Consider the following 15,952-nt stretch of genomic DNA (forward strand, 5'->3'; position numbering starts at 1 on the left):
CTGCCTCAACTTCCCCAATCCAACCATCTCTTTGAGTTTACCACCGCCGCCCCCCTGTTGGTCTGGTGTGGCATATGCAGGAGTGCTTTCGTAGAACTGCACAATTAAGAGGGACCTTAAAGATCATTTAAGTCTAATTTGCTGATTTTATAGATGAAGAAACTGAGGCACCGATTGAAGGGCAATATATTTTTATTGTAGAATGAAGAAACATTAAACCAGCCCTAAACAGTATTAAAGTAATAAGCTCAGAAACTCTTATTGCTCCATTTGTTAATTCTTCCAAAACATATTGAATTCCTTACTTTTTTGGTTGGGCATTAATTGGATGCTATGAATATGGTATTGAATAAGACATTCCCCACATTAGGGAGTTTACAGTCTATTTAGAGAATCAGATAATATAATACTATTGCTAGCTTTGCAGTAACATGAGTAAACAAAGTGTTGTTGGAACATTTAGAAGGAGGCTCCTTTTCCACTTTGGGTGGAGGGTGGTAAAAGAAAGCCTCCTCATTGGGGTGAATTTTGATCTGAGCTCTGAAGAACACTTAGGCAAAGAATTGAGGGAAAGGGTGTCAGGACTATAAAAGCAGCATGTAAAAGGGTTTTGAGGCAAGAGAACAATGGCACAAAAGTCTTCTGCATAGGCCCTTATAGCTCTGTATGTTTCTCCCTTTTTCCAAGTGGCTGGGGCTCCTTGCATACATAGGTAGTCACGTGTCTCTGTGGGCCATTCATTACAGTCAGTACATTTTGCCTTAGCTAGTTGTTAGTCTCATGCTTATAATCTGGCTCCTCTACTAGGCTCTAAGCTCCCTTTGGAGGAGCGGCTCTATCATTGTTTTCCTGTTTGACGTACAACTCAATGCTTAGGACACAGATGACCAGCAGATGTTTATGCCTTGCATAAATGTTTATTGTCTTAACACAGCCTTCTGGTTCTTCTCTGTCCAGACTCTACAATCTTCTAATTTTCTTAAGCTCCTTCTGGAATCTGTAACATGTCTGTGACCTCTTACTGGTTTATTAGCTACCTCTGTGGCCAGTCTGAGAGCTTCTTCTAATCTGCAAGTTTCACTAACCTAGTTTGCAGAAGTTTACATTCGTGAGGTATATAACAGCATGTGCTTTAAAGGAACTGATGTCAAAAACTGATTGGGGGTATATAATTGAGTGACTATTCAATTTGATTTAAATTAACTCACCTAGTTCTAGCAAGGCCAAATGCCTCCCCTCCCCTCCAACATCCCCCTTTAAATAAACTTGGTAATACTGGGGCAGGGGGAGAGGGTAGCGGAGAGGCTAATGTTAATACTTTTGAGGCCTTATGCCAGTCATTGGTAGTGTAGCCAAAATAGAATAGTGACTCAAGCTATAAAAATCATTGTAAAGTAAGTCCTATCTTTATTTATTCTTTCTTTATCAAATATTTTGAGAATGCTGGTTCTGTCTGTGTCTCGCAAAACATTAGGCTATTATTCTATGATTGTCTGCCAAGTACTAGGGAAATTATAGAAATGGACGAAAGAAACTGAAATCCTAGGAAGCAGGAATAAGTGCTCTAAATGCAATGTAAATTTCTGGTATTAAGAACTCAATAGAAGGGGTAATCTGGAGCTGGAAGGGAGAAATAATGATTGAAAATGAGTCTCTACCAAGTTCTGCAAATCTGGACAGGATCCTGATAAGTCAGCGCAGTGTTGTCTCTCTTCTTTCATGCCTTTTCTTGTAAGAAAGCGTGAAGGAGAAGGAGGTATGTCATATTAGGGGCCTAGAATATGTGAAAGGTTTGGACAGCCAGTGGAAAATGTGGTAAGACTATACAAAAGAAATTAACAAAATGACTGGCATCGGTGGCAGATATCCAAAGTGTCCTGTATTTGCAACGTGCCCAGTTGTACATTTGTAGCGCACTGTCCCAGGGCACACGTTCGTATGCACATTTGCTTCTGTAAATAAAATGGGGATAGCGACAATATTGCACCTACTGCTCAGAGCCGTTGTGTAAGCCATTGATAAACATGACTGATTAGATCAGCAATTGAGAGCAATGAACAATAATTTGTGTTGCCTAGTTTATGTCACTATCGTTTGCTGTTAATAATTTTTTTCTTTTTTGCAACAAATTTTGCAGACTGGCTCTTACAGAGGGTTTGCATGTTGTAAACTGAAATGAGTAAAGGTGGCTTCACGTTCACAGAAGATTCACTTTGACTAAGAAAGACTGCATGCCAAATGTGAAATGAAAAATAAATGTATCACATTTCGGCACAAATTTTCTTCGCAGTCTCATTTGGAAAAACGACGAGTTTCTGAGATTTGGAAATGTTAACCATTTTCAGAGTACCACTGAATCCATCATTCTACCAAATAATGCGGGGTCTTTTTGCCCACAACCCACAGTAAAAAGCATATATTACATGACAACACACTGCACATGGAAGCATACAGACACCTCACAGAAGCGAAAGCTTCATGAAACACTTTGCTCGCCCCTTATCACCTTCCCTAGTAATTGTTGCTCTAGCGTGTTTCCTTTTTATTGTGGTTGTTTTTAATTCTGTCCATAATCCACTAAACTAATTGCATAATTCACTGATGAGCTACCACCTGCACTTTGACAAATACGGCTCATTATAAGCTTTTTCTGACATCAGTTTCAACTTTGAAATAATAGTTTCTATCTAGTATAAATTTTCAGAATCACGTTTTGCATTTCTAACCCTGGCCCCTGGCTTAAATTGTGTTTCTCTTCTATTGATTAGGTATCAACATGGTTTTTTACCACCTTTTCTGTCTCAGGACTGAAGGACAAAATCCACCATGTGGACAGCCTCCACCAGCTATTTTCTGCCATATCACCAGAACAGATTGATTTTCCACCTTTTGTCCTTGAATATGATGCCAGGGTAAGAAGTTCCAGGAGTTCTCCCTCACCCGGTGTAGTATCTTAACTGCTCTATGGGGCACTGCTTAGGCGCACAGCATCCTTTTATTATAAGATGGTATTAATGCAATTCATGTGTTTTAGTAAACTTGACAGTATCATTCAACATTCTCTTCCTGCAGTAACTAGGAAAACGCTTTGTCCTAAGAGAGCTTTTTCCTCAGTTAACTTTTCAAGGGGAGATTTTTCTGCTGGTTTGAAGCCAACCCTTGCTTATATGGTCAGTTTCTGCCACCTCTGCCGAATGTCCTTAAGATTGAATCGCTTTTTATCTACATAAGTAAGGTCAGAAGAATCTCTTGGTGTCTGACATTTTCAGCATTAATTCAAACAAGGTAGCCTATCTTAGTAGCCTTTACCCTGCTGCAAGTTTCATTTTGTTGAAAGTTTATCTAATGTTTTTAAGAACAAGCAACACTAGTATTATTATTACTTCTAGATGAATTTGTGAATATATCAAACACTAGTAAAGGGCTACTCTTGAGTTTCATTAAAGCTCTGTCCATCGCATTGTGTTTATTCTCACTACCGCTTTAGTAGTTAAAAACAAAACAAAAGTAAGTAATATGCTTGGCCAAAACATCATCAGTCTCCTTATTTAACTGTTGCTGATTACATAACATTATGCATGGATCAGGGAATATATTTGAAGGTTATATTAAGCTTCAAATGGATTGTTCTTCCCCAATTATTGTACAGCATGTATGCACCAAAATAAATATTCTACAAGACATTTTCTCTCCACCATTTCTTTAACTTCAGCTATAATTCCTGTGTTCCTTTATGTGAAGAGCAAAGTATTTAATGTGTTCTAATGACTAATAAAATTTCGTATTTGGCTTTTGTGCAGAGAGGATTTGTAATTGGAGTAGCTGGATCATAGAAAGATTGTTGAATATGTGGAAGGGGGGGGAAGAATACCAATTTGTGTTGATGCAGATTGCTGGAGTAGAAAATAACTTTATTATTATTCTTTTGAACTATATATCACTCTTCTTAATAATTAAAAAAAATGGATAGCGGGAAATAAAAGGAAAGATACTAAAAGACATTTTGAGATCAAAAATTTGGAATGACTATTCAAAGCTAGTGTCTGGATTTATAATTTGTTTTCTGGGGTAGAACATACAAGTTGGATTGCATTGGTTAGAAAACCCAAACGACTGTTTTTTAAGCCAACACTTTCTATAATCTTAGGGGCCCATAAAACAGACTTTCGTTAAATATCAACACCACACTCTAGCTTGGTTTTGTTTGTCTGTTTTGTTTGTGTGCTTGTTTTAGGTTTTTCTTCTATTTTGTATATCAAATGCAGGCCTAATTAATGATGTGATTAATTACATTTTAATAAAACAACCTATAATGTAACACTTGGGTCATTGGATCATCTCTCTGTGCCTGTACTAGAGCTTTCTAAAATTGAGATATCAGGCCATCTATATATAAAGGCCAAAGAGAAGGACAAAAAAAGGGGAGAAACTAAAGGTGTCAGGAGACAATGTGGAAAGGGCTGGCAGAGGGCAGGTCACTAGATACTAGAGCTTTACATGTTACCTGCAGCACTTTGGCTCTGTGGTCAGTGGGGAGTGTTCTACAAGGGAGAACTGCCATTATATTTCTGTTTAGAACCATGGCAAAAGCAACAGTGCAGAACGTGACTGGAGAAGGATAACACTAGAGGCAGGGAGACAAGGAAGAGGCGAGTAGAGGATCGGAGGAGAAAGGAGACTAGAGCTGGGGCAGCAGCAGTGCTCATGGCAAGGGCTTGAAGATCTTAGATTTAGAAGTAGACATTTTAGGAAATGAAACCCACAGCATTTGGTGGCTGAGGAAGCCATTCAGGAAGATGAAAGGGCAAAGATGCCTAAAGTGACTACCAGAGCTTCCGCCGTGGGAGACTTGGTAGATGGCGTGGCCGCCACCCCAGAGGGGCATTTTGGAGGAAGAGCATGGGGGGCAGGGGCAGTGTTGGAGTGGGAGAGAAGAGACAGGCGGTGTGTTTGTTCAATTTGTGGCACTGCGTTTGAGGTGGCCCGTGGAACACTGAGGTGGAGATCCAATAGGTGGTTGATTATTGCCTTGTAAGGAAACATTTTCTCTTGCTAGGAAGAATTGAAAGTATGATTAGAGAAAAGGAAGTAAGTATGGAGTTGGTTAATTTACTGGCATGTTCAGTCATGCCTTGCACATAGTAGGTGTGATGTGGCGTTTGTTGTTGGCAGGTCTCAGCGGGCTTCTATTTTCTGGGTCTTGTGTGACTTAGAATAGTGACATAAGTTTTATGGGAATGAAAGGAACCTTTGAAGGTAGTTAGAAGGTAATTTTTATCTATCTGTATCAAAATGGTACGGAGACGATTTCAGACAGGGAGCTAGCCAGTCAGCACTCTTATAAATGTAGTCGAAGAAGAGTATACAAGTTTACCTGGCGACAGTTCTTCAAAGTTCTTTGACTGTTTCCAGAAATAGAGAAAATAGATTGCACGGCAGTCTCTTGCACAGTGTGAGACTAATGTAAAAAGCTCTATTTCATAGCATTAAGAATTAGATTTGCCCTTCCTACTTTATCACAATTTAATGCGGATGTAAGAAACCTAAAACAATATGGTAGTCGAATGGAACGGAGAAATCTTAAAGACAGACAGTGAACCATTTCTTTTCAGATGAACTTCAAAGTTGATTTATTTGTTGAGGCATGTTTCATAAGCATAGCTTCCATGCGTGTTGCAGATATAGGATTGGTTAGTATGAAAGATCTTGATGGGCAATTCTGAAATACAAAACAAAAACAAAAAGGCTTTCCTTAACTTTTTTTCAAATAACATGAAAGGCAGCCAATCCTAGGATTTGTTTCTACCTAATTTCTAGAAATGTTTTTAATATCTGGTCAGATTTGTAATCAGAAAGTAAGTTTTCCTAGATATTCTCTTGTTTTCCGGGCTAAGGTCCCAAGATCAATTCTTGCCCTAGAGCATCTGCTCTGAAGAATATTAGAGCTTTTGATTCCCTTAGATAACATTTAGCCACCTACTGGGTTCAAAACCAGATACATTTAATGCTCTGTCATAACCAGTAATGTAAATGTACTGTGAAGCAATGCTATTTTCATCTGTCCGCCATTCTGCTTTCCTAATTATTATCTACACTGGTGCTAAACAATTCTGTTTATGATTTACTGACAAACAAGTTTTTTGTCAAATACTTTCCTTAGATATGAGAAATGAATCCTAAGTCCAATAAGTATAATCAGAGGTCCATCTACCATAAAGTGAACTGTCTTCATTTTTTTATTAAGATAAAGTTAGCCAAAATGAAGTCAGGAAATTTGCCCTTACTCTTGTTTTCCATCATTCTATATTAATTTAAGATGCAGCATACAGTAAGACAATACAGTCTAAAAAAGTAATCTGGGCGTTAGATTTGAATAGACGAGGATTTAAATTCAGACTCTTCTGGTTACCGCTGGCTGGCCTTAGGTGAGTTCTGCAAGCTGTGTGATCCTTGGTGTCTTGTTCCGTAAAAAGAGGATGTTATCTACTTCATGGCATTATGTGAGAATATGAAGGGATAATGAAAGGAAAGTGCCGATAAAGGGTCTGGTACATAGAATTAAGTATTAAGTAACAAGGTTATTTAAAAATATTACCACCCTGATTACCTCTGCCTACTCTACACCAGCTCTGACTGACTCCAGCGGACCTGGTTTGATGGCTGAGGGCCTTGCTCAGGGCCACGCATGTGCTAGACATTTTACAGAGGCCATATCGCCGACTGTAAATCCCGTTCTTTCACATTCCCATTTGAATTGGTTTGATTACTTAATGTTCTTGTCTTTTTTTTTCTTCCACAGGAAAATGGGCCTTACTATACATCTTATCCCCCATCACCAGATTTGTGACCTGCCATCTTTTAGCGCTACTGGTTTCCAGGGACGTCACTTGCTCCACGAATTGCTACCTATTGAAGTGATATTCATTTTTGCTCTTCAGATCCAGAGAGCCTTTTGTCCCCACCTCTCTGGTATTTTTTTATTGACTGTATATTTTCTGGCACATAAGCAATCTGAAAATGGTAGGCCATTCCGAACTGCACACTTATTTTAAATTTGTATATTTGTATCAAATGAAAATGTTCATTTTTAGAGGGTTGTTAATAGAAATCGGGGAGCAACTTTTGAGTATCTTCAGTTTCCTGAGAGGGCACTGGATTCTCCGTTAGACCAGCCACCGATGTTGTCCATGCCATCTCTCTAACATTGCACGCTTCCTTTGTGTACTTCACTGTTTCTCAAAATATATAGAACCAGTGTGTGCTGACCATAGATGCATTGTTTGCTTCAGATCCTGGCACTACATTTTATGCAGATAATTTGGTTATGATGAAGGAGAATTGTCTGGGATCAAGGATGTGGAAATGTATCTGATCAAAATACCAAAATCATTAGCAAAATATAGGTCTTGGAATCTTACTGCGCTAGTTAAGACGAAGATTTAAGGACGAAAGTTCCTTGGATTTATGATTTGTTAAGATTGCCACCGTTCTGGTCTCAGTAGTGGAGGACAATAAGACCATATCTTCCGCCTTTTTCCTATAATCATGGGTGATTTGGTTGCCTTATTTTAGAGGACTTCACTTATTAGTACTCTTAAGTGAAAGGTATCTCTTAGACTCCATCAGTGACCCTTTCGAGAGCGTGGTCTTCCCAGAGGTGTGATTTTGTTTGGCTCTTAAAGCTACTCCCTCTAAGGACATTTCCTCGCAGTGTCTCTTGAGTTGCCTACATCAATATGGAGGAAGTTTGTTGCAGCAAACGAAATTCCAGATCGCATTTGCCACTCAGACTCTATTTGTGCCTTAGCTTGTTTATGAATAAGAACCAGAATTACGATACCTACCTCACAGAGGTATCCTAAGAGCATTTAGAAAGGGCTTTTGATGCCTTTGGGTGCAAAATGCCAGCAGAGCTTATGTAGGGTGTCGTTTCGGTCAGTCTTTAAATGATAATAAATAGACTTGAGGGTACTACCAGGCACTCCTCTTCTCCTTGGCACCTTCTGAGTCATTTTTCTTTTCGTGGGACAAGAGCTGCTAGTGAGAAATCCCAACCGTGAGGACCTCCTTCCTACTTTGTCCAGAATTTCTTCTGGCCTGCTCCTCCCCCAGTGCCACACTTTAACAAGAGGCATGTGTTAGCCATTTTAAACATTTCTTCTTGAATTAAGGTCAAACCACTGTCATTTCCGTCTGGTTGTCTTCATATTCCTTTTGATTCCTATGCCACGCCCCTCCCTCAGTCCATCCTGTACATTGGCGGTTCAGGGAAGAAAAAGTAGAACCCTTCTGTTCCAGTGTGTTCAGGATCAGTGCTTCCAAAGGTCCCATACATCTGTGCCCAAGTTAATCGTTCAGTGGCGTTAAAGGAAACCTCCTCCTTTTATGACAGAGAAATTCCCCTATAGTTGTATTAGCCCCATTCAAGTAACAGGGGGCTTTACATTTCTTCGATAAACCCTCTTCTCTTTTGTATGTACTGGACACATTTGCTTTGCATCAGATATCAAAGCCACTTAGCTCCTTATATGTGCTTATTTGGTAAGAGTTTCCTGTTATGTTCCCTAGGTCATCAGGTCCAGACAGCCAGTCAGTTGGCTGGTATTAGGCTTCCTCCTTCCTCTCTGATAGCACTGCTTTAAATCCCTTAAGCTTTGAGCTTTAAAAATCTGAAAAATTATCTTCATCTTCTCCAGGCTATTATTAGATCAGAGTTGGGGTCACTGGGAGCGGTCATTAAAAATATACCACCTTTTCTTTTTTGAAAGTGGACTGGGCTACCTCCAGTTGGCTTCTGGCCTGAATCATTTCCTCTGTAGATAATAGAGGCTGCAAACTACTTTGCCGTTCAAAAGGAACTAAAATTATTGGAAAGAATAATTTGGAAAGAATGTCCCTCTGCTATATTCATATGAGTATATTAATGTCTAGTAACACAAGCAAGATTCTACATATAGTGAAATTCTGGTTCAATTGATATCCTAGGGTATAAAGGTAATATGAAAGTATATACATATCAGCCCCATTTCACAATTTAATGGTGTCCAAAGATAAGGGCTGTACTTTTCAGTGAAACTAAATTTGGTATGGGACCAAGCTCATGCTTTTATAGCTGCCTAGAGTGTTATATAATGAAGTTGTTTCAGCGCATTAAGTCCTATGAGGGGAACATAGTGACCTTATGGTGAAATGATCATGTAAAGTTCAGTATGTATCTGCCTTTGTCAACAGGTTGCGTTGTCTGGATAACATGCCATTTTCCAGGGACACATTAGAGGATAAAAGGGTGACTGGGTGGAGATGAGCACTAGCATCTGATGTTAATTCAAAGCCCCACCAAGTCTTTGATTTAATCCAACTTCAGTCATGCCAGATGCTAGTCGAATTGAGGAAGAAACAACTTCTAAAATTTTAATTTAATTCATTAATTCATCCAAGGCATAATAGGATTTTTTAAACAAGTACATTTCTTCAGCATATATTTGGGTTCTTCTTAACTCCTCTATATCCAAGTTTCTTGCTAGCGAAAATAATGTCTGGGAAAAAAACTATCTTTATTAGACTCCTAAAGCTTAGAGATCAAGTGGTTTCAAGATTTTCTTTTCTTTACTATACATCTTATTTCACTGGCTGGTGCTCTGTTCTATTTATTTTTTCAAAGGAATCCAAGTAGTTTGAGACCAAACAACAGGATTTTTAATTTTGATAGGAAAAATGGATACAGGTTTTTGATCACATATCTGAAATCTGAAAGGATTAAAATATCTTGCATTTCTAGAGAGGGATGAGAGTAACCACTCCAGTAGAAGAACAGGGCCTGACTATTTCTCCCTGTTCTCCATTTGCTTAGATATTGTTTAATGAATTCATACTGTAGGTAATGGTTTCTTTTCTTTGCAGTAGTTAATAAGAAAATGATAAAATGTGGTTTCGGTATAAGCTACAAATCGCTCTTTGTGTTTCCCCGATTGTGTATGTATATATAGAGAGAGTTTATGTTGATTAATATATGAATAGAAATTATTAGAATTTGAAGTACTAGAAGGAGGACTGTATTTTAAGACCAGTGGATTGATTGTATTAATGACCCAGAGGACTATAAGGTAGCAGCATATACACCTCTAAAATTGGAGATGGCCAGTGAGTTTCAGATGGTAGTTCTCTTAAGTTATGGTCATCATAGTCCATATGCACTAGAATGTTTTACCTACACTGGCACTGATATACCTCATGGTACGTGATTGACTCTGGTTCAGGATTGCCTGAAACCATGAAAGATTAAAGGAGGACTCTACCTGTGATCTAGGTCATATCAGAAACCCAGAGATTATAAGGATTACCCAGTAGGCCAAACCCTATATATATATACATATACATATACATATACATATACATATACATATACATATCCTATATACATCTACCTTCATACATATGTATGTGAATATATATGTGTGTACACACACACACATACACACCCAGTAATCCACTTTGCATCACATTCTTTGAATGTGGTTTCTATGGCCCATATGTAGATAACACAGAGCAATAAATAACATAGTTCAAGCTTTGATTCTATCAGAATAGCCCTTAAGCAGATGATATCAAGGTCACTTTGTATATTAGTGGCTCTTTTGGATATTAGTTAATTTTGTTTTCGTTGCTTCCAGGAATAGTATCTAATCTTTTTACATGAAACAAGCATGAAATGTATAGGGTCACTGAGTTCAAGAAGAAAAACAGATATTCTATAGGTGAATTACACTAACAAAATCGTAACTGCTGAATGATCTAATATTTTTGTTGAACGGTTAAAATTAATACATTTTGTATATACAATCATACTTTTCCTTTGCGATGTGTTTTGTTAGTGTAAGCGCACAGTCATCATAAACTGAGCCAGCACTTTGTTAGACCAATTCTTGTGGGCCAAAATATTTAAATAAGAGTTTAACATATGTAAATGATTTTAATTGCTGTTGGGCACAGAAGACCCAAAAATGTTTTCTTGACATGATCTTAAAATGTGTTTATTCAGAATTCAGAATGCTTTTATGAATATTTTATTTTACTTTTTTTTTTTTTAATGTTTTTTTTGAGAGAGAGAGATACAAAGCGTGAGCAGGGGGAGGGGCAGAGAGAGAGAGAGGGAGACACAGAATCCAAAGCAGGCTCCAGGCTCTGAGCTGTCAGCACAGAGCCAGACGCAGGGCTCGAACTCAAAGACTGCGAGATCATGACCTGAGCCAAAGTCGGAGTTTTAAGCAACTGAGCCACCCAGGTGCCCCTGAATATTTTACATTTAAAAATATATTTTGGTCTTTCCGAAGTTGAAGTTAGATCCCATTACTCTGTAAATATAGCTGATGAAGAGCCAGTAGTAAAATGGTAGTGTTTATATTGAACCATAGGGTGGGATAGTTTGTTTTGGTCATTTACACCTGGATTTTCTATAATCACCAAAGTTAACCTATGGAGTTAAATGCAGTGAATTTTACTGTCAACCTTCTCTATGGGGACTTGGACTAGTGTTTCTCAAACTTTAATGCGCATACAATAAATCATCTGGCAATATGTCAAAATCCAGATTCTGATCCAGTAGCTCTGGTGTGGGGCCTGGGATTCTCAGTTTCTAACAAGCTCAGGTGATTATCAATACTCCTGGTCCCAAGACCACAAGGAAAAGAGCCAAGACTATATTCAGCTTCCATATTTTCCCTGTTTCGAGGAAAGGAGACATAACTATCGCAATCCTTTCTGTGGGCCAGGCACTCCGATTCATTATCTCATTTAATCCTCCTACAAATCCTGTGAGGTCGATGGTGATAGAGAGGTTAAATGACCTGCTGAAGCCCACGCACACAAGCAGTGCATGACAGAGGCGTGTTTCTCAAACTTGAATAATGCACATCCCCTTTTAGTAAGGAGAGGTTGTCTTAGTTCCTCAGTGTTTACTCCATTATTTATTATGTTATCTCAGTATATATAAAGCTATGTATAATGCTTTACGCTTATAGTTCTTGCACAATTATAAAACCAGAAGAAGTTTATAGATTAGATACAAGCAAAACTATAAAACTAATACAACTTAAAGTAACCTTAACGAAATAGGATGGACAACGATATTTTGCCCAAACAGAACTGTCACCCGTAATGTGATGATGGTACTGAGCCGTGTAGCACAGGTTCCTTCAGGCTCAGCACACACCCGCCCTCTGCTGTGTGTGCTGCGTAGCGACTCAGCTGTCTCCCCTGTGTGTCTCAGTTCAGACTGTTCCTTTCATTTGTTTAGCACATAGTGGTATCACTTGGCCTTCATCTAGCTTGAATGTATCGTTCCCCTATTAAGTCAGCCGCTGTTCTCCATAAGCCTTCCGCAGCCAAAGCAGAACCCAGCTTTAGTGTGCAAATAAACATAAATACGAACGTAGGCACTTAAAACATCCTGGCAAAATTGGGTTTTAAAGCAGTTTATGTTAGTAAACTAATATCCGGAACATGAATATTAATTATTTTGAAGTTTTTCATCAGCATGAAAAGTGTCTAATTCTCACAGTAAACTCATGGATTCCCCCAACCAAACACACACACACACACCCACACACTCACATTCCCCCCCACCGTTCCCCCCACCCCCTGACCCAAGAATTTTTAAGGATGGTTAGTTAATATTGGTGCTTTGGCCCCTAACACACCTGGGTTCAGACCTCGGGCATGGTTCTCCACCTGTCTGAACCTCAGTGTTTCCATGTGTTCAACAGGGATAATAATACTCATTGGATAATTAGAAAGAAATGCAATAATGCTCATAAAGCATGGATGGTTAAGTGTTTACAGAAGGTAGCTACCATTGCTTTGATTAGAAATAATAATAACTGGGGCACCTAGGTGGCTCAGTTGCTTAAGTGTCCAACTCTTGATTTCGGCCGAGGTCATGATCTCACAGTCATGAGATTGAGCCCCGTGTCAGGCTTCGCGCTGGGTGTGGAGCCTGCTTGGGATTCTCTCTCTCCCCCTCTCTCTGCCCCTCCCCCACCTCAGAATAAATAAATACTGAAAAAAAAAAAGAACAACTAACATTTGAGGACTTAGTATGTGCCTTCTACATTGCCAAGCTCTTTATATATGTTACCTTCTACATTGAGAGAGAGAATCAGGATTCAAATCAAAGTCTGATTTCAAAACTCATACTCTTAAGTAATAATACAAAGCATCGATATAAGTTGCTTATTTAACAAGCTTATTTAATTTTAATTTGTATTTTCTCAAAAATACTATAAAACTAATGATGTTTCTCTGGATGGGATGTGGCTAAGGTTTTTTTAAACAATTGTGTAATGTGCTAAGAAATTGACACAATAAATATGAATTGTTTTTCAAGGCTATCATGCTAGGTTGTGGTCCAGTAAAAGTGTATTAGGACCGTTAGGCTCAACTTGTACATTAATGTTCTCTTGCACATTTAACATCTGTAACTAATGATAACATGAGATTCTTCCTGACTCTCGATATAGCTTTTTTGCAGAAAAAAAAGAATTCCTCCCCCTCACCACTATTACATTCTTTGATAGTTCTGAGAAATAGTCTGCAGACATCTTAATTTTCACCTGTGAGGCATATGTTTAAAAATTGCCCTGTCCTTTAAAATAGTTTCAAGTAAGTTTTTTACCTTCTCCTAGTTTTCTAAAATAAATTCTGGAGTTCTGAAAAGAACTCCAGATATGAACAAGCATATCTATAGGCTGGGTTTTTACTTACTGTTTTGTGGTTTTTTTCTAATTGGGTGCTGGGAGAAAATACCAGGAGAGAGTTGTAAGAGGAACTCATTTATTAACAAAGATAGTATGTATCAAAATCAAGTTCTTTCCCTACTTCCTAAAACATACTTGCACAAATTATTAAGGCAGTGGAGATACATGAAACATGAGGCTGCCACTGAATTTTGTAAGGTCTGGTTTTAAAAATATATATATTTTCTTTATGACATCCTATATAAAAGCATAATAATAATCTATGTCGTGGAAATTATTGTTTCTGATCCAGCCTCTTTTCTCCATCTGCAAGATCTTTAAGTTCAATGAATGTATGGCTCTCCATCAAGATAGAAAAGGTGTCCTCTCTGCCTTATCCTGTAGCCCAGCATTGGAAAATTGTTCTGGCTTCACATTACAGATAAGGCCCAGTTTTACCTGCTTTTCTCCAGTTTTAGCAGCCTGTTACTTGATTTGGGTTGTAAGCCCTACTTCAAGTTATTTTTCCTCTTTCTCTTATTAAAGGCAAATAAGATCAATTCATTATAAGTTTGGATGGAATGGCCTCTCGTCTTTGAATTTTAAAAAAAATCCAAATTTATTTTTTTATAAGGAGGTATCCAAAGCATTTGACCATTTCATTATGTCTTCTAGTTGAGATGTGTCTGACATTTTCATTTTGAAATGCTTATTGTAAATGATAACATTGGTTATTTAACACATTGTCTTAGGTGGGTTGTTATCTGTGAATTTTATTTCTAATAACAAAGTAAGTGTTAAAACTTACTATGAAAGGGGCATAGGTTCTCAAACAGATGAGGAAGTAGAGGGCCAGGCAGGTTAAGGCAGCAACGTTGCGCTCACAGCCAGATCATGGCGATAGTAGGTAGTTTCAGGATGACCTTGCCATCTATAGCTGGAGCCCTTTGGTTTAACTATGTTTGCATGGCCCCTTGCCTTTGACATTCCCTCTGAGACCTCTAAACAAGTTTTGTTTTGTTTTTTTTAATTTATTATTTATCATTTATTTTTTTATCTAAGTTGCATTTGCTCAGCCAAGTTCCCTGGGAGGACCAGAGTTCAAGAATTAGCAGCAGAGTTATCAGTCAACTTAAAGTTAGGTAAGTGAATGCACAGTTCACAGTTCACAGCGGACATGCTGCACAGTTGTTTTCTTTGTAAAACACTTAGTACAAGACCAGAACTATGAGGTGCTATCATTTCCTTGTTGAATCCATCCTGTTGCTATGGAAAATGTCTTAGTAAAGTCGGTTTGGAGCCTCAGGTACCCCCATGGGAGTTACACAAGGAGTGAGAAAAAGGCAAGAACCCCATTTTTTTTTTTTTTTTTTTTTTTTTTTTTTTTTTTTTTAGTTTTTAGTGGAGTGGCATAGGGTAAGATTACTCTGCATCTGGGGCTTTTTGTTTGTCTTGTTTTTATGTTTATATAATTTATTGTGACATGTATCAAAATCAAGTTGTAAATATAATACCATCCTATATTATATTCTTATGGATATAAAAGCTCTCGTGACTATACCTATTTCTATTCAAATTTTATGGAGTATATCCTTTATTGGTATATGCATTTTTTTTATTTTCTCTTTACGTTTTTTGGCATCTTTATTGAAATGTAATTCACATATCATAAAGTTTATCCATTTAAAATGTATACTTCCGTGGTTGTTAGTATGCTCAGTGTTATACAGCCATCACCACCATCTACTTTTAGAACATTTTAACACCCTAAATGGAAGCCCCATACCCATTAAGAGTCATTCTCCATTCCCACTCCCCTCCACCCTTCCTCCTGCGTTGTTTGGACTTTACTCCTCCCTCTAAGACACAACTCCATGTTGCACGATTGGTAGAACAGTGTCTCAATAAGTATCTATTGAATGAATTAATACCCACATAGGTCCCTAGCTATAGCAACTGAGGAGTAATTGAAAGGGCAGTGGAATCAGTGTCAAAAGACTAGATTCCAATCCTGACTGATGCTTACCAGCAGTGCTGTTGTGGCTGTGGAGTCACTTAGCCGTACTAAGCCTCAGTTTTCATACCTATAAAACATTGATAGCAGTGTCTACTTCACAAGATGGTTGTGAGAATCACCCGAGAAAATATGGTCACAACACTTGGCGCAGTGCCTGACCCACACTAAGAAAGTCACTGACATTTGTTCTTGGTAAAAGAGAAAC

At 38.2% G+C, this 15,952-nt stretch overlaps 1 protein-coding gene across 1 annotated transcript in view; it reads left to right on the forward strand.

Moving 5' to 3' along the window:
• The window catches only part of GDAP2 (ganglioside induced differentiation associated protein 2), a 58,274-nt gene extending 42,851 nt beyond the window's left edge, over positions 1-15,423 (forward strand). Inside the window, exons 12-13 of the mRNA XM_019458003.2 lie at positions 2,769-2,912; positions 6,800-15,423. Of these exons, the coding sequence (XP_019313548.1) occupies positions 2,769-2,912; positions 6,800-6,847 (192 nt within the window). The 3' untranslated portion in view covers positions 6,848-15,423. The remainder of the gene's footprint in view (positions 1-2,768; positions 2,913-6,799) is intronic.
• The last annotated feature ends 529 nt before the right edge of the window (positions 15,424-15,952 follow it).

This window comes from Panthera pardus, unplaced genomic scaffold, assembly GCF_024362965.1.
Source record: "Panthera pardus isolate Hobbes unplaced genomic scaffold, ASM2436296v1 HiC_scaffold_11, whole genome shotgun sequence".
Lineage (NCBI taxonomy): Eukaryota > Metazoa > Chordata > Mammalia > Carnivora > Felidae > Panthera > Panthera pardus.